The following is a 19,578-nucleotide window of genomic DNA, read 5'->3' as shown; positions in this document are numbered from 1 at the left end:
CCTTATGAAAACCACATCCTAAGTTAAAAAGATGCATTAGTTTCTATAAGACCTAGGCTTTATAAAAACAAAATTCAATCTTACCATGAATTCTAGTCTAGAAAGTACATGAGGCATTGAAAATCTCCATGATGGCCCTAAAATCAATTTCCAACACCAACTATGAAATTTGAAGCTCAAAAAATAATATAGATCATGTAGATCCATGAACACTTATTTTTAAGGTGAAATGGATAGTCTAGACGATGTGTTACAAAATGCACTATTTTTAGAGCTTGAAATCCTAACTTTTTTCACAGTCATAATGGTCAAAGTGGAGATTATTGATTTAAAAGTTTTCTAATCACAATACTACAATTTTTTGTCGTTTTAAAGTGAAGCTTTACTTATTATGATAGCACTGCAGCCCTATCAAAACATTTTCCAAGCTAAAACCCAAACATATCACATAGAACCTAGTTCCATCCGTAACGTACTATCCACAGCTTACTAAGACTCAACATAGCCAGCAAGACTAGCCAAACTTTCGACCGTCCTTACAAAATGGTCCAACGGGGATTTGCCAAAAAATCAGTCAAAACAACACTTCTCCATTTTTTGTTTGTTTGACCAAGGATTTCGGACATGTTGGGCAATGTGCTTTTTTTAATATATATATATCTCATACTTTGTTCTAGATATTTTCCTTATTTATGGAAAGACCCGTCATCTAAAAACCTAGCCAAAAAATTAGAGAAAAAAAAACACATTTCGGCTATGGTACATTTTCCCAATGATGGAAACTGGCCTAACCTAATCAATGTTTTTATGATCGATGGTAGCATCATGTAAGTATAAGAAGTGGACTAATTAAGTCTCTTATCACACAAGTTCACCATGATAGCTAAGCTTTTCCTTGTTTTGAAAAGAATAAAGCGATGTCATTTCCATTATTCACAAAAAGTGCCACTATCAGGGGTCAAAACCCATGTGCCATTTTAAGACAATAGTAGGTGGGAAAAGCTCGAGATTTTCAACAAAAAAACAACTTTCCCCTATCTTCAATAAAACAATAACTTCATATAAGGGTAATACCGTAAATAAGGCACACCTCAAAATTCAAGAGAAGAGGTAGTTTCGATACTAAAAGACCCTCAATTCAATCATCTTAACCTCAAGATCTATGGACATAAGAAAAAATAAATTTCAAGTCGCAAAAATAGAGCATCAATAATCAAGACAACAGTGGTTTCGATACTAAATGACCCTCAATTCGATCATCTTAACCTCAAGATGTATAAACATAAGAAAAAATAAATTTCAAGTTTCAAGAATAGAGCATTTTATAATGTAATCTAGACCGTCAATTTTCAAGGTTTTCAAGTGTTCATAGATTTGCTCGATTTACACTATTTTTAATCTTCAAATATTATAATTACAAATGAAAATAAATTTTCAGGCCACGACAGATTTTTAATACTAAAACGACATATTTCGACATTATTTGAAGGTATGCCTTACTTTAATTGCTTAGGGCATCAATCTTATACAAACCGCACCCTTTAGGTTATTCACAATTATGGTACACTCGAGCTCGACAGATCAGTGAAGATAACTGGTGAAGACAACTCTATGTGAACATTTCAGGCACAACACAAATCAACCACACCCATTCATTTGTTCACCAGCACTTTCAAAAAAATCAAATAGCTTAAACACTTTTCTAAAGCATATTAAATTTCATATTTGACCACCAAATACAGGTCTCATGTATGAATTATCAAATCTCCTCCAAAATAAGTGTATACCATTTGCACGCCTTTCCAAGAGAGATGTAAGGCTGCTTCTAGGGGTGTTTACTGGTTTTGGAGATGATGGTTCACTCAACTGAACATAGCATGGTACCAAAAAGCTTATAATTGACTTCGCTAGAAAACTAAACACCTGAAAATCAAAAAGGGCCCATTGTCAATTCCGTAAAAACCAATTTGCAGAAAACAAAATTGATTCCACTCCCTAAACTAAGAAAGCATGTGTGCATGTCTGTCCAAGAATGTTTGATGTCACATGACGAGTATTGACTAATTCTAATATCTTAAAGAGGCATGATTTTAGAGACCGGTGACTCAAAAATCATTCCTGTTTACTGAGACATGAGCTGCTCAATAGACTGGACTGTCCAGGGTCCTCCAAAAAATCCATATTTTACCAATTTTGGTTCCATTATGCAAATGCAAGGCATTCACCAAAATACAGAGTGAGCGCTTGCAAGGTAAGGGAGAGATACCACAGTAGTGAAGAGTACAACAATTATGGTGCTGGTTATCATTGTTGCATGAAGTGGGTTCCGCGTAACACCAGAAAGAGTGAACTGGAAACACAGGAAATCTTTTAAGAGATCAAACCAAACAAAATTTAAAAAGTAGTTCTTATTGTCTCCTATAACGAACCAATTGCCTCTTTAAACCCCAGAAAGTGACATAGATGTCCCATTTACCTGATTGAAAGTCAAAGCTATTGACACAGCTCCTCTCATTAGACCACATAACCACAGCACAAGCTGCAAAACATGTAAAATGAACTCAAAATCCTGACAGCTCAAAAGACCATTGTAATTAGACATTAAGTAAGAATTAAGATTTAAAAACACAGAGAATAAAAAAACACCTGGGGTTTTTAACAAGTTTGGTGGGAAGCACAAAGAAAGGAACCTAGTCAACCATTTTGAGAAGGGCCGATAAGAGATATGAAACAGTTGATAGATAATCAATGAAGAAAAATAAATTATGAACAAAAAAAAAATGGATCCCCCGCACAGAGCAGTGTGGTGACGGTAAAGCTTCTCCTGTCAGGCACTGAATTTCCTTAGACTTGGAAGTATTGTCCTGTTCACTTCTGAATAAAATCATAATCATGAATAGACTCCAAGCGAACGAAACAACCACCTGATTTTTAGGCCACATGAATTATATTGCACAGGATTATGGATTCTCCTGCAAGTGAACTTGTTTAACGAATCCAAGGTTCAGAGAATCAGGAAGTTTGTTTGAGCAATTACACCAACTTGACACATCAATGAAGCAGGCCATGTTAGTGGGACCCTTCTTAATTAAATAGTCCAAGTCTCAAGCAGCTGGACAGAATCAATTCAATTAGTCATTTAACTCACTGAAGTCCATTGACTTGGGACATTTACAGCATGTTGAACAACATGAGGTAACCAGCACCTAATGCTTGTATAAAAATCCATTTGTAGGCTCTCCAAAGTGGGAATTCGTAGCTTCTACTAAAGCAAGTCAACAAGTCAATGTACATATATGGTAATATAATACTTTTGTTATTATTACGATTCCATTTACATATATGTTTAGATTCCAATGGAATTGAAAGTAATCCTTTAGGCTATCCTCAAGCAGGGTAAGAAGGCAACTAATGCTCGTCAAATATGCAAGTTCAAGGAATATAGGGTGACTACTTCATTAGTAGCTGAATAATAAAGCAGATGCTGAAAGTACTCGCTTTTGTATACAAGCTAGAATAGATGGAAGTTTGGAATCACGCACCTGAATTGATGATTAGTGTTAAGTATTTGATGCAGATCAATATCTGCTTGCTAAAAAATTTTAATTTTATTTTTAGAGATGTGGGTAGATTTTTTATTTATTTTATTATAATTTTTAGAAATAGATTAATAGGGATTTTTTTTTGTTTAGTTTGATAAAGTCTACATTTTAAGAAGTACGTTTTTAGAGATAGAAAAATTAAGTCTGTTTGCTACAAAATTTATTAATTTTATTTTTCGAGATGCGGGTAGATTTTTTATTTATTTTATTAGAATTTTTAGAAATAGATTAATAGGGATTTGTTTTTTTTTTGTTTGATAAAGTCTACATTTTAGGAAGTATGCCTTTAGAGATAGGAAAATTAAGTGCGTTTTCTTTTTAACTTAAATGAGTTGTTATTTTTTCTTAGATGGTAGGTCGTACTTTCCTTAGGAATCCATATTTTCTTAGGAAAAAGTTGAGTCCTATTTTTTTGTAGGAATTTTTATTACAGTCCTTACTATTAGCGTCTTGTCTTTTGGAATCTTGTTTTAAAAGCACACTAGAGATGAGTACATTTTTTATAGGAGGTAGGATAAGAGGTTTTCTTTTAGCAATCAAATCTTTACGAAACTAAAGGTTTATTTTAGAAAGATAAAGAAAGGAGGTTAGAGAAACAATAATATAAGGGGATGGACGTCCTATTGTAAGGAGAATGAATTTTTATGAAATGAAATAAATTTCGTTTGTAGAGAGAGATGCCCTTCTTGTGGGTGTTTTTTCTTCTCTTGTGCTTGTGGGCCCGTTGCGGATGACTCGGATCCGCATGTTTGTTCCTTCCTCTTGCGATTTCCTTCACGATTTCTATTTTTCTCTAAAACGCAGTTATTTTGCTGGGTATTGATGCCGGTAATTTTCAACTACGTCAGTGGTATCAGAGCATCAGTCGATTTGTGTAGATCGTGGCCGGGTACCCGGAATAACTCCATCCAACGAGAGTGAGACGTCGGAGATCTCCGAGATCTTGAGATCAAAATCAGATATCTTAAAATCAAAATTTTGAGAAGCCAAGTAGAGGAGCTGATCCTGCGCTTGGGGCAAAATCTAGCCACGACACACTATGATGACGGTAGTGAGTCAGAAGCTGCTTTCGAGAACCTATTTCATGTACACGCTTTGCGTCAGGAGCCTCATAGTCGGGAGAGTAATCTAGTTAAATTTGATGAAGAACCAATAGGTTTAGATCTTCAATTGGAACTAGCATTCCAAAATGATCTCATCTTTGATGAAGGTCCTATATTTGATGAAGAGCAAGATGAATGGAGAGAAATTATCCTTGAGGCAACAAGGATATCTAGTTTTCTCATCAATGGAGAGATAGGGAATCTATAGAAGCTCAAACCTTTGGAGATTACTTGACGAAGAAAAAGATGCACACGTTGTGTGTCTTAAGGTTAAATTTGAGTAATTTCAACAAGTTTATGTGGCTCAAAATAATCTATTGATGTACAACGACAATTTCCTTGAGGGCTTACTTTCAATGCACAATTGTTGTGTTTTGATCAGTGAAGTAACCCACAGGTCTCAGGATCGTGTTTATAATATTCTGGTTGAAGAAGGGCGCAAGACTAATACAAATTTCATCCTAGCACATTTTAAGACTCGAGGACGAGTTTTCTCCAACTAGGGGACAATGATGCAGATCAAGATATAGTTGCTACAAATTTAAATTTTATTTTTAGAGATGTGAGAGACTTTTATTTATTTTATTAGGATCAACTGTTAGAAATAAAATAGGATTAATAGGGATTTTTTTTTTTTTTAGTTTGATTAAGTCTAAATTTTAGGAAGTACGTTTTTAGAGATAGGAAAATTAAGTCCGTTTTCTTTTTAAGTTAAATGAGTTGTTATCTTTTCTTAGATGGTAGGTCCATACTTTCCTTAGGAGTCCATATTTTCTTAGGAAAAAGTTAAGTCCTATTTTTTAGTAGGCATTTATTAGAGTCTTTACTATTAGAATCCCTTTTCTTGAGATCTTATTTTAAAAGCAAATAAGAGATGAGTACGTTCTTTATAGGAGGTAGGATAAGAGGTTTTTTTTAGCAAGCAAATCTTTAGGAAGACAAATATTTGATTTCTAAAGATAAGGAAAGGAGGTTAGACAAACAATGATAAAAAGGGATGGACGTCCCATTGTAAAGGGAATTAATTTTTATGGAATGAAATAAAGTTTTTTTTGTATAGAGAGAGGCCCTTCTTGTGGGTGTTTTTTTTTCTCTTCTGCCTGTGGGCCCGTAACGGACGACTCGGATCCATACATTTGCTCTTTCTGCTTGCAATTTCCTTCTCGATTATTATTTCTCTCTCTAAAACGCAGTTAGTTTGCCTGGTGTTGTTCACCGGTAATTTTCAACTACGTCACTATTGCAGCACAACAAACCAGGTTTGAATCCCACTGTGAACCTACCCAACAAAAAAGGTATACATAAAAGTAAATGAGGGAGGAAACCCTATATTGCAAGAGCATGTATGTTGTATCGATGTGTAGTGGCTTTTTTCTTGCTCTGTTGTTATGTTGGTACTCTCCTATAAGGGTATTTTGGCCATTTTACAGGAATGCACTCGTTCAATGGATTTAATTTCTCATTCCTTGAAACTCAATCTCACTAACACTCGGCATCGTATTAGAGCCACATTTGGGTATTTGAAAGCCCAACAAAGGTCAACGTTTTGAGCAATAGAATATAGAAAACTACTTATGTGCTTCTCATCCAATATTTTTGGGGTAAGGATAACCCCGGCTTACTTCAGATCTCTGCTGTTCTCTGTGAACACATACTTAGGGATGCCCTCACCTGCTTGGGAACACCATCAATTTTTGTCACCATCAGATTCTAACATTTGATTAAAAGCAAATATATATTGTGCTCTTCACATATCTGCTATGCACGTCAGAAACTCTATTTTTCTTTTTGGGACCACCTCTTTGTACCAAAATTGATTAATGGGACCAAGTTTTAGATCAATTGGATCTGTGTATGGAAGACTGAAGAGCCTTTTAACTTCTTGAATTGGTCAAGACCCCTCAAGCTATTTTCAACAATATTCCCACTTTCCCACATATCAGAACCTCCTTTAGGCTTTTCAACATAACCTTTTGGAGAATCTTGTTTTCATTGTAATAGCAGATTTCTCTCTAACAGAAATTGCTTCTCCTATTTGATAATAAACCTGAGACAGCAATGAGCAGATTTTGCTGTTGATTGCTTAGCAAACTTGTCAAGTATCAATTTCTCTCAATCCAAAGTTCATCAGTCTGATTGATTCTTATATGTCTAATTATGTGATAGAAATTAATTTCTTATCATCTTCTGGTCTCTGCACAAGTAATCTTAAGACGTACTGCTAATCGTTCTTCCAAGTCCAGTAGCAAAATAGGATCTGTTTTGACTTGTCCATTGAATCTATATGTTAAAAGAAAGCAAACAAATCCTGGCTTCACTAAACAATGATCACAACTGTTCTATTCTATTCTCTGTGATATTCAAAGGTTGGAATCTCTAGCACAGAAGTATAAAGCTTTGAAATTATGGCCAGCTTCATCAATGGTGTTCCTTTAATAACTTAGTCCATTGACTTCCATGTCACATATGAAACGTGAGCCCAGCATTTCAACAAACAGTCTCTCAAATAAGCTTTTATTTGCCAAACTTTATATTAAGGTAGTTTATTTAGGTAGTCTATTTAACCTATGCACGTTTGAAGCCCAACCCTGATTTCTGCAGAACATGTGGCGTTCAGGCTGTTCTATGCATGATTATGTGTTTGGTGGGTTGGTTGAACTGTTATTTCTTATCTGAACAATAGTGCTAAAGGCACTACCAGGTAGAGTTAATTCATGTTTTCTCTTAAGTAATAACTCCTGAACAATAAACATCTTATGAGGATCGATAACCCATAAATAATTAATATCTTCATGGGGTTATTTGATATCTTCAAAGAATGAGCCAGTTAACTCAAACAGTTAGCGATCTTGGCAGAACATAAAAAAAAAAAAAAAAGCATACTTTTCACAAGTACGAGTAATTAAATTTACAACAACCTACACTAAAGTGAATGCATGTGATCCATGCATGCAATTTAGTGTAGTCATGTGATCCATGTATGCAAACACGCAAGGCACTGAATTTGGTCGATTGAGCATCTAAAACAGAAAAATATGTAATAGAACCTGGCATCTGAATGTGAGCACTGGGTTTTCTGGATCTCCAATCAGATAGTTTGACAATGCTGAGAGAGGAAACACAAAAGCAGCTCGTCCAAGTAAAATCAATGATATTATTGTGGAATAAATCCCGATGGATGTCCAAAAGCTGCAAGGAAAACGTATGTTTGGGAAGGTTAGTGTCGAGGTAAAACTAACCTTCAAACTAAAATGCAATGCAATCCAAATTGCTAATGAGACAAACATAAACAACAGAAAAATAACAATAGTAATAATAATAGTGATAATAATAATAACAATAATCACAATATAGTTGTGCAAAAAGAAATGGATAAAACATATATGTTGAGCATAGTATATGGTTTTTAAAAAAAAACTGATCAACCTTCACAAAACCTTTTAACATAGAGAAAACCAAAAACATTCTGCAGTCAGATAAAACCAAAAATAATAAGAATCTATTTTTTATAGTGATATATATGCACTTTCGAAAACAAAAGGTGCATTGTATGATTCTCTTCCCATGCTAAGCCAAAATTTTCCTCCTTTTTATAACAAGAGTGAACTCGTATGCTATCAACATCACTGGAAGCAAGCAATGTCCTCACAGATTCCACAAATACACTTGTCAAACTTTACTATGGAACTACAGGCCATACTAGATGGAAACTAGCTCAGCAAAGTACAGCCGACACAAGATTTTGTCAAAATTGATTCGTAGGCCAAACAATTCATCCAGTGAACCATAATAACAATCTTCTTTGAACTCAAGGAAGTGTTTTTGGGGTTTTGAATTATCCTCAAAGGCGTCCGCATTCTAGGTACAAAAACATTAGGTTAATAACATAGCAGAATGAGACATGTTGGGGTCATGGCCTCTAAAGGCTGTGAGAGCATGTACATATCATAAATGATAGTGAATTGTGTACTTCAGCAGAAGTGTGCGATGATTAACCAACCTAGGGTTGGGCGGTCAGGTCATATCCAAAACCCTTTTTTTAAGCATAGGCACTACCATGGAGGATTTACGGAGGGTCATCCCTTGTTGAGGTCGAAGAGATGCCCAAGGACATTTTTTGTAAGCCAGGCGAGCTTTAGAGTTTTGTGGTCATATGTGCAAATGTAGGATTATGAAAGCAAGAGCCAAATCCTCAACAAAACTTCTACACGGCATGTATATATGATATCCACATTTTTTGGGAAGCAACCCGATAGAGAGATACGTGTACTTGTGCATAAAGAGAGCCCCCTTGCACTCTAGTAATACGTGCAGATAATTTGCTCTTAGGGGGAACCTGTAATCCACATACTATGACTAGGGTTCCATTGTTTATTGACCAACATTGACTGGTCAATCATGAGTTACTGCACATGACTGTAGGTCATGGATCCCGTTGGGTTGGTTTGAGAAGACAGTTGTGGATCATGGATCATGGCAAAGGTGGAATGCCCTGATAGTCACTTGCTCTTGACTTGTTGGTACCAATCCACTTCTAAAGGTATTTTTGTGCGTTTAAAATTTTTAAGGACTCCAAAAATATTGTTTTTCAACTATAGATGTGATTATGAGATTTTTGAATATTTTCAAAATTTTAAAATTATCTTTAAATGAATAAAAAAACTCCTCAACATTATTTTTGAATTTTTTTATGAGGGGGTTTTTTTCTAAATTTTAATTAAACATAGTGGGACCCACATGGTGGGCTATGGGCCCGGCCCCACACATGTGAGGCCCACATGGTGTGTGACGTGGGGCTCACATGAGCGATGCGCCCCATATAATGGGATGCTCATGTCCCCCATTTTTGTGGGAGCAAATTTTTATTAATGGAAATATTTTGGGTTAGCACGTACAATCTAAGAGACATGGAGCGTAAGGGGGCAGGCCCAGCCCGAGACTAGGTTAGGGGCAGTGCCACTCAGTGGCATGCCCCAGGGATTAAAAAAGGTCTTTTAGAAACCTTAATTGTGACCCATACTCTCAGTCCCATAGATTTCAGGTTAGGGAGTTCTAGAGGTGCTTCCCATTGCAAATTGGTGGATTCAACATGATGTCAGGATCTAAGGATTAAGTGCCCCAACGGTCAAGTACTCAAGTATGTGGTGTGCTAAGTCCTAAGGGGGAAACTCTAGGCAAAAAATTTTAAAAAGTCTTCTCAATTTTATTTATTTTATTTGCCATTTTTTTATTAATATTTGTTTCCTAAATTGTAAGCTCAAGTTCAAGATCAAATATATTTTTTTTTGTTGTTTGGCAATAAGATTTATACATCCTAGATTGTAGTAACTTTATTTCTGCGTTGTTTTGTGGCAATTTTAAGTAGAGATTCAATCAATTAAAGAAAAGAAAAGAAAAATTTTTTAATTTATACTATGGAAAAGAAAAAAATTTTAATTTATACTATGGAATTCTACACAGTCACACCAAAATATACTCCATTTATGCAGCTGCCAACGTCGACACCCCGTCACCAAAGATGTCCAGGTACGAACTAGGGATCCATATGAGATGGAAACTTGTTTATAAGACTACACGCTCAAAAATTATGGTGAAATGCCAAGTGGGGAAGCTTTAAAGTGGAAATCTTCTGTGAGGACTTGTGGCAAAGTTAGAGCTTGCCCAATTGAGGTGTCACATGACCAAACAATGGAACCTCAAACATCACACACATACAATTAAGGCTAGCATTCCTGCAGAATGAGAAAAGACCAAAAAGGACTAGGCTTTAAACAGTAAACTTAGGTCATTACAGATTTATTAGTCTCATCATAGAGTATGACATGTTTTAGATATCATACCCTTGCATGCCAACCATCATTGAGCTATTAGTCCTTAAGATATATCGTTTGTCCCAAGATAGCATACACCATAGTTCTCCCTGCTGCATTTACACAATTAAGCATGGGTTCTTCAGGCTTTAACCTTCTACTATAGCATAAGCTCATTGACTTACAAAATTTTCACCTACAAAAACGTGCGCGCGAAGTATATATATGCAAATGGCCTTTTCACCAAAGACTTTGGCTTCAAACTGTCCCCTAATAAGAGAGTCTCTGTGAATAGTACAGTCAATCTCAGTTTAGCAAGTCACAAAATCAATTCGTTGACAAGATAGACCAATTCTAGTTATTCATACTGAAGATGAGAATAATTGGCATTCATTCTCTAGCTTGAGGGGAATGTAAGAGTTAACTCATTTCATGCACATATATGTCATATTCATGTATTTTATTGTTTTTTGTTTTTGAAATTGTTAACTGTGTTCATGTATTTTATTGTTTCTTCATATAAAAGTATTTTGTCCTCCATACCCTTATTGTAATATTATATTTCATCTCTTCTAGCCCTAATTAAATCAAACATTATCCACATCTCCCCCCTCTTTGGCCCTTGGTAAGAGAATATCGTGTGAGGCAGGTCAAGGGTTCAAACGCTTGAAGTTTGTCCCGACTCCCAAAACCAACCAAGCTGACCAACCTTTTTTTAGTCTGTTGTTTTTTCAAGCTTTCCAAATAGGGATAGATAAATCATAATAAATTTGAAGCCATTCTACAATGCAAGGATACTTGTATATGCTTCATGTGCTGGTATCATATGATTTTTACACTGGTACTGATAGGATACTACCAGGATATTTGTTGGTATAAGATGGCATGAATGTAAAAGATGTAAGATGGACAATAAAGAAGTAAGATGAATACTATATATATTACACACTACAATATAGGTATCGATTTATTAGAGTCATATAGTTCTGTATCATACAAGGAATGCAATATATTTATAGAATACAAGCCATGCTTTATATTTATGAATTTTGATGGGATACTTGTATTAAGTATAAATGTTATAAATAACCATTTGCTGAGGTGAAAATAGCCACACACCTTGACTTTGTCATTTTCCATTTCTCAATATCCAAGGCATCCATTCCGACATAAAGAAATATAAATGTCTGCGCCACAAATGACATTGTAGCAAATGCATGCCTGAAAAATACAATATGAAAGGTCCATTAGTTTCTCTCAATACATGGCATATTGCTTAGAATACATACTACTGAAAGATATCCTAGGCTTCCGAGTTTCCTTTGACAAGTCATTGGGGAACTATTTCCTCCAAATTTTGCTACTATAGGATAACAATGCAACAGAACACATGCATCTGTAGCAATATAGTGTGCAATGGACTGTACTGAGTAAAAAATCGTATTGTTCTAGATAATATAAGTGATTAAATTACTGCAACAAGGAAATATGCTAAAAGAATACAATATAACTGAGTATTTTCCAGAGTAATTAGAAAAATCTACTTGCCTAGTAGTAATTCCAGAGCTTTCTGAGACATTGTGCCATGCATAGTGTGACATAATGATTCCACAGAAAAATATTGTAAGGATTCCACTGAGGTCTAAAAACTGCACAAAAAACACAAGAATAAAGCACAAAGCCAAGAGAATTATAGGCACCAGTGGAATGAAAAGAAGACTAAACTTCTGACAATCTCACCTCCGACAGAACATATGATAAATAAGCCATAAGAACCATGAGGGAAATTTCACGGTCTGTAGAGTGCCTATTTGAACAAAGACATCTTTAGAGCACTTCCATGAAATACATAACCAATAGAAACTTACAAAGTTTAATTTCAGTACTCAATGACAATGTTTGAGAGAAAAAGATTCAGTTACCTGCCGAAGTACAAAACTTTCATTGCATAAGCAGTTAGTAACCCAGTCTGAAAAGGAATATCAACTCAAGAATCAAGATGAAGGATAAATGTAATGTGAACGAGGAAAGCTGTGGACGAAAAATCTTTAAGTGTCCATCATTATAATAATAAGCAGTTGTTGAGAAAGACATGTAGACCATAAACCTCAACATTTAATATAATTCCAGCAATGCATTAATCTCTAAGTAGCCATAATATAATGTAAAATTTTGGTCATATATAGCATTACTTTGTTTCACACCAGTACAAGCAAATCATCAAGAAAATTGTATCGATGATTCAGAATTTTATTTTGCTACAGGAAAATGAGAAGATAGAGAGGCTATACAGCAAGAAGACAAAAGGTAGTGTCATGGTTCATTTATATTTCTTATGACAATGTCAAATATATACTTACAAAAATTCCAAGTATTGTACTAGCAGAGAAAAGATACAGAAAATCATTGGCAATACGGACAGCGGAGATTCCATCAACATGAGAGACAGCAATCTTTTGAACAGATCTGAAGAGAACCACGGCAGTTGCATCATTAACAACACCTTCGCCAAATATCATGCTATGTAATATTGGAGTTACATCTTCAGGCAACACCTACAACGAATACATGAAATTTGAATACAAATTATAATTGATACTGTCAATAAATCATTAAGAAACAGTTGTATACAATTTAATAATTTATCAACCTGCAGAGAACAGACAGTGTCTGTGGAGGAGAAGATGGCCCCGAGTGCTGAGCAGTATTAAAGTGGTTTAGTTGCACTATATTTATAGATTACAATCAATGTGATTAGAAGTACATTACTCTTGAAAAAAACTATTCGCTATAACCAATGGATACACACCAAGATAGTCTCGCACCCTAAGTCCCAACAAACCAAGCTTCGGAAACAGCCACCAGCTACCTGTATTCACACTACAAAATATATCAGAGAAGCACAATGTTTCACCATGATATATTTGAAAATAATGTCCAGCCTTGCAGCAACATTTCTCTAACAATTGACTTTTGGAGGGATTTTGAAATTACAAAAATATCGTTCCTAAAAGTCATAAACTAGTTATAATCAAACGTCATTTTTTGACATATAAGGACATTTTATGGTAATAAACAAACAAACAAACAAACACACAAACAAACAAACAAACAAACACACAAACAAACACACACACAAACGCACGCATGCACGCGCACACACACACACACAGTCCAGACTCAAATATATTGTGTAGAGCTTAGATTGCAATCCAAGAAGTAGAGTACCATTTGGATTGGCTTCCAGATTCTTATTTAATCTTGTTCTTCAATATAGGTCTAACCTTAAATCCATGAGGATTGCCTACTCTCCCTTAGATATATATATATATATATATATATATATATATATATATATATATATATATATATATATATATCTACACCAGACTCTAGAAATATGGAGTAGCACCCTTGTTTGTGTAGGGCTTGGATTGTAATTCAAGAAGTAGAGTACCACTTGGATTGGCTTCCAGATTCTTATTTAATCTTGTTCTTCAAGGTAGGTCTAACCTTAAATCAACATACCCACTCTCCCTATGTTTACTTTGTCCAATTACAGTCCTAGACCTTTCTTATAGTCTTCTTTGAAGACTGTATTCTTCAAAGTAAAAGTTCATTCTTTTCTACTTGTATATTTATTTGTCTTCAAATTTCGTGCAAAATTTTTCTGCTTTGACATCTAAGGTGACAATGAGCTTTTTGAGAGGCAGGTGGTATTAGAATTTGACAATTCATTTTGCATTAGTTCTTCCTCCGATAAACTCACTAAGTACAAATTTGATGAGTATTTTGATTTTCATGGAAATAAAATCACTTCAATGGAAATGTTCTATATTCCAACAGCAACATGCTTTGAGCGATTTCTCTTGATTTCCCCTGGACATAACTGTGCAACTAACACATCACATGAGTGGCATTAAAATAAATAAATAAATAAATTAACAATGCTACTTGGGCTATGCTAAGACTTCTTCACAGAGACTGATTCTACAGCAGTGGGTAGGCCGCTGCATTATAAGTTAAGGCCAGAGTGCAAGATCATTATGACAGGTGAAGTCTTAGACTTTTGCTGACTTGCGACAAGCAAAAATCCATAAGACCATCAAAGAGACTTGCCTGACAGGTTGATTATAATACTGGAACTGGTATTTACGATGTTGGAACTCCTTCAGGGCCTTAGATCAAAATATGCCAGATGTGGTAGCTTGTCACTGATGATCTTTTTGGACTAGAGGTAGGTAGAATGGGATTTGGGCACTTGCCTTGTTATTTACGGTATTCACAATTACAACACCTCATTCCAAATTTGAAACCCGCCACTGATCAACAAAAGAAGGGAAAAAACAAAGAAAAAGAGATAGATAGAGATAGAGGCGGGTTGAAACACTATTGGATTGGAAGGAAGCAAATGGACAAAAGGATTGACAACAACGCCAAGGTGGAAAGCCTTAGAAAAGACTAACAAGGGCGTCATGGACAAGCTCTGGTGCCTGACTGATGGAAAATATCAGCAAGCTAAAGAAAGACGTATGTCATGACCAATATAGATGTTAATGATTAAAGTGTCACAACAAATTCAATGGCACAAGGGACTTGAAGGCCTTCAGAACTATTTATGTGAAATGGAATATTTGTAGGCTGGGAAATATCACAGAGGAGGTGTCAGCAAGAGCTGCAAACATATGTCCTAAAGGTTTCGCTAAGCCAGAGTAAAGGACATCAAGAATGTGTGAAGTGTAATAGATCAATTTTTCATGATGCACTGAAGACTGAGCCAAAGGCCAAGTTCTTGCCAGGCGGCATTTTATAGATGAAGGCTTTTGAAATAGATGGTTTGGCTCATTCACGTGCTACATGTTTTGCCCACTTGCCTCAATCCTAAAATAAGGGCTCCATTCCGACATTAGAACTTTAATAACTTGAGCAAAACAGTCACAAAATAGGAACTTGATTAGAGTATCTCAGGGAGACATTGACTTTGTCAGGGTCAGAAGTCTACTGCTACATATTCGATATGGAAATTGGTATTCAAGATTTATCAAAAACTCGGGGACCAACAACGTTGAGTCATAAGAAAGAATATTCCAATAGTACATTCACAGAGAAGCATAGGCAGCCCTTGTATTTGGAGCAAAGCTTAAGGTACTACCGTTAAGCATAGCATTTCAATTTCTCCTGAGTGAAAGAATCAACATATATCCCTGCCATCCTACAAAAACAACAATATAGGAACTTTCCAATTGCAACACTCATATTAATTCAGTGTCTTTCATGTGTTTCCAATGAACCCCTCATAATGAGAATAAACAAGTTCATAGATGCTTATCTAAGGCAGCTCCAACTTCCATACTACATATAGAGAGATAATGAAAATCAATATTATTTACCAATATTCTAGTTCATGATGAATAGCTAAAGAATCAACTACGCCTTGATAGTTGAATTCATATATTTTCGAATTTGAAAAATGTCACTCAAAACAAAAAAGACATTGAATTCTAGAACAAGAAGAAAAATGGGAAAAAATTGGCACATGTTCGACATAAGTACAATACTCAATCAGAAGAATCCATGTAATATAGTTCGAACGATAAACCCCTCTTGAATATGGTAAAGGATAACATATGAAACACTGATTGTGACAGCTAAGAAATAGTATGTACTTGCCAACGGTGGCAAGACATCGTTTAATTACTGCTTCTGATCAAATCTCATTATTGTACCTAGTGAATCATTGCCTTATCATACAAATCATCCATGAAGGCCTTGTTTATTCTCTCTAAAGGTGCCTGGACAAAGATAGGGTTAGCTTCATTGGCTGACCTATCATTTCCACTCATATGCCCCTAAAGAACCAAACCTCAACTACTATAGGCCTACAAACACCCCAACTACTACAGTGTGATGCCATATATCAGGTATAGTCCCATCTATTGCAACCCTTAACTACTTCCCAATATTAAGAGCACCAAATGATAAGTTAGGAAATAATTAAATATGGCTCAAGCTTTCACATATTCATTGTTCGAAAGCTGAATTATGAGCCTAGAGTGGGCATTAGTGTTTCATTTATCCAATGTCAGCCATCTTAAATGCCTACTATATAACTCAGTCTTGGAAAAGTGTATTTTCAAACAAGAACTTACCCAAAAGAATACAAGACTAGAAGGACATAAGATCATCATCATCATCCAAGCCTTTTCCTAACCATTTGGGGTTGGTTGTACGAATCTTACGCCATTATTCTACTCTATCAAGGGCCACACCCTCTGTCAGACCATAATCGCCATATCTCTTCTCACTATTTCCATCCATGTTCTTTTGGGCTTTCCCTTGCCCTTTTACAGCCATTCACTTGAATCAAACCACTCCTAACTGGTGTTGCTCTAGATCGACGATGCATATGTTCAGACCACCTAAGTGTGTGTTCCATCTTATCGCCTATTGGCGCGACTCCTAAGTTCCCTCGAATGTATTCGTTCCGAATTCCATCGTTTTTTGTCTTGCCACTCATCCATCTCAACATCATCATCTCAGCTACACTATTCAATAGATATGTTGTTTCTTGATCGGCCAACATCCCGTCCCATTAAGCATAGCTAGTCTTACAGCCATCCTATAGATCTTGTCCTTCAGTTTCATTAAATGCGACAATTATATTAGACTCCAGAAGCATCTCAACTTCGCCCACCCAGCTCTAATAGTATACACGACACTTTCCTCAATCTCTCCATTCTTACGGATTATCAACCCTAGATATCAAAAAAAAAAATCTCTTTTAGGTACTTCTTGACTATCAATCTTAAACTAATTCCTCATTTCTACTCCTATTATTATTAATCTTGCATTCCATATATTATGTCTTAGTTTAACTAAATTTTAACTAGCAAGGACATAAGAATGCATGGATATAATAGTCAAAAGAACCACCTATTCAACAAGTAGTGAGGCCCAACTAACATCTATATACTGGTTGACTTATTTTGTAGTTATTAACGAGTTGACTTAAAGTGCAAAAATAAGCATGTTATTACAAGTGCAAAAATAAGCAAGTTATTACAATTCAATCCAAAACCAATGACTAAAAGGATATTGCACTAACTGGACAGGGAAGACAATTTTTTTTTTTTTATGTTTTTCTTCTCTTTTTATTTTTTTTGATACCTAAAAAAAAGACAAATAATTTTTTGAAATATTGTGGTTGCATAAGCCGCAATTCTACATCCAATCCATGCAGCAATACCTTCTCACATTTCTATTAGAGAGGATTAGCTTGCCATGACTGTTGATAAACAGAAAGAAATCCATGTGGTTTAGTGATAAAAAATACATCAAAGACGTGCATATGAGGATGGTCTAAAAGCATATGGTTCAGAATGTCACATTCCATAAGAGATACATAGTGATCAGATTCCTTTTGTATTAATATTTATAAATCAAATTCACAAAAAATAAAAATAAGAGCATGGTGTTGATTCGCGTTTTGCTAGAATTCAAATTTGCATATGCCTTGGCCACAATTCAAACACTGAATTTGAGCAATCCATACCAGCCGAGATAACAGTAGATGAAATAAAAACCCCCACTACTCCAAAGAGCACTATGGCCACAATATTTTGAAAAAATCGCTTCTTCTTTATCTGAAACCTGAAAACAGAGTAAACAGTCAGCAAGCATGAAAAATGAACTTCCATAAAAGAAGCATCAATAAATTCACGAGTGAAATGGACATTTAACAATTCAAGAGCACAAACCCAGCATTAAAAATAATGGGAGGGAGAAGGTAAATAAAGAAAAGGTCCTCGTCAAATCTCAGAATGTGGGGATTGCTGCCTCTACTCCGCATCAAGATCACAGTTCCAGTGATGCATCCCTTCCATTAAGAAAATTTCAGTTCCAATGTGAATAAAAATGAGACAGTTAAGAGAGACACAAGGAGAGAAAGAAAGAGCCCCATCTAGCCATATTAGAGAAAGCTATTCAATGCAATAATCTGTGAACCTACAATGATCAGAGCAGTTATGGACTCGTTTGCCCATCCTCTCTCTCTGAGAAGATGCCCAAGGACAATGCACACACAGAGCACCGCAACGAACAGAGAGACCGGCACCACCAAATTGTGATCTGCATCATTCGAAGACGAACCCATCAAAGAATGTGTGACCAAAGACGCCATTAAATCACATACACACAGAGAGCATTTGTTGTGGTTTATAGGAGGAGAAAGGAAAAGGCGAAACCTGTTCGTTAGGGAGGGTGGGGAGAAGGAGAGGGAGAAGGAGAAGGTCCATGTCTCGAATGCTGCCTGGTGTTTGAGAGGCAGGGGCCCGTGCGTGCGCCTCCTCTGCAACTTTTTCATCATTAGATTGCATGAGTATTGTATGGAGTCCATCGAGTGTGGAGTTGAGTCAGCAGCTGCTCCTGCTTTAAAACCCCTGCAACGTTCTCCTTCCCTCTTCTTGTTGCCGCCAACGAGCCAACAGTGGGCTCCGCCCAACAAGAGTATTGGTACGAGTTCGACACGCCTATACCACTTTTTTTTGCGCTCTACTTTTGTCCCCAACACACTAATGGGTTCGATCATTCGACACAGCACCACGATCGTACATTTTATATCATTTTGTTCGTGGTTATTTATTTATTTATTTATTTATTTATTTATTTATTTATTTAAAAAAAGGAATAATTTTCATTCAACAACAAACACAATTATTTCATAAAACAGTAATGCACATTTCATAAAACTGGCAAATTATACATCAAAAAACAAAGCAAATGAAGGAAACTAAACAACAGTCAAAAGGGAAGCACTAAACAATAGTCAACCTCCATGTTCTCTCTACAAACATGTTTTACAGAAAATTGCATTTCCTTGCAAGCATCAATCAACTCACATATCAGACTATGTAACTTCCACATGCCCTTTATCCAATTTACGATATTCATTGAGTCCCCTTCAATTACAATGGCATTTTATATTCTCTGGCTAATTTCACACCTTGCAATGCCGCCTTGCATCTGCTTCATTTGATGTAGCAATCCCTATTGGTGCATAAAATT

General features: G+C 35.7%; 1 protein-coding gene across 26 annotated transcripts; it reads right to left on the bottom strand.

The window, feature by feature from the left end:
- Nucleotides 1-1,598: 1,598 nt before the first annotated feature.
- LOC18434974 (sodium/hydrogen exchanger 4) lies at nucleotides 1,599-19,109 on the bottom strand. 26 transcript variants are annotated; one of them, XR_016058123.1, is made up of 17 exons: nucleotides 18,759-19,109; nucleotides 18,524-18,642; nucleotides 18,273-18,391; nucleotides 18,068-18,165; nucleotides 13,325-13,384; nucleotides 13,166-13,212; nucleotides 12,876-13,070; nucleotides 12,438-12,484; nucleotides 12,256-12,322; nucleotides 12,064-12,164; nucleotides 11,635-11,736; nucleotides 10,712-10,800; nucleotides 10,546-10,628; nucleotides 7,753-7,894; nucleotides 2,477-2,539; nucleotides 2,267-2,350; nucleotides 1,599-1,923 (listed from the first exon to the last, which is right to left on the bottom strand). XR_016058123.1 is itself a non-coding variant. In XM_020667772.2 (17 exons), the coding sequence occupies exons 3-17, from the start codon at nucleotides 18,362-18,364 to the stop codon at nucleotides 1,720-1,722; spliced, it is 1,485 nt and encodes a 494-aa protein (XP_020523431.1). In that variant the 5' UTR covers nucleotides 18,365-18,391; nucleotides 18,524-18,642; nucleotides 18,759-19,109; the 3' UTR covers nucleotides 1,599-1,719. The 26 variants fall into 26 exon arrangements, 21 of the variants coding, with proteins under 21 accessions (XP_020523431.1, XP_088726427.1, XP_088726428.1 ...); XR_016058124.1 differs by having other exon boundaries at nucleotides 10,546-10,625; XM_020667772.2 differs by having other exon boundaries at nucleotides 10,701-10,800.
- Nucleotides 19,110-19,578: the final 469 nt, after the last annotated feature.

Source organism: Amborella trichopoda, chromosome 6 (assembly GCF_054954075.1).
Source record: "Amborella trichopoda isolate Santa Cruz 75 chromosome 6, AtrichopodaSantaCruz75HAP2 v2.0, whole genome shotgun sequence".
Classification (NCBI taxonomy): Eukaryota; Viridiplantae; Streptophyta; class Magnoliopsida; order Amborellales; family Amborellaceae; genus Amborella; species Amborella trichopoda.
Note: the sequence above shows the minus strand (reverse complement) of the source record. Positions and strands in the feature narration are given on the sequence as shown.

Excerpts from the sequence above, each read along its gene's own strand:
- LOC18434974 (XM_020667768.2), bottom strand. The coding sequence starts at position 18,694 with ATGGCGTCTTTGGTCACACATTCTTTGATGGGTTCGTCTTCGAATGAT. Across the intron at positions 18,166-18,272 it reads CCCATTATTTTTAATGCTGG|GTTTCAGATAAAGAAGAAGC; the intron begins GTTTGTGCTCTT and ends CTCTGTTTTCAG. Across the intron at positions 2,540-7,752 it reads TGCTCACATTCAGATGCCAG|CTTGTGCTGTGGTTATGTGG; the intron begins GTTCTATTACAT and ends CATGTTTTGCAG.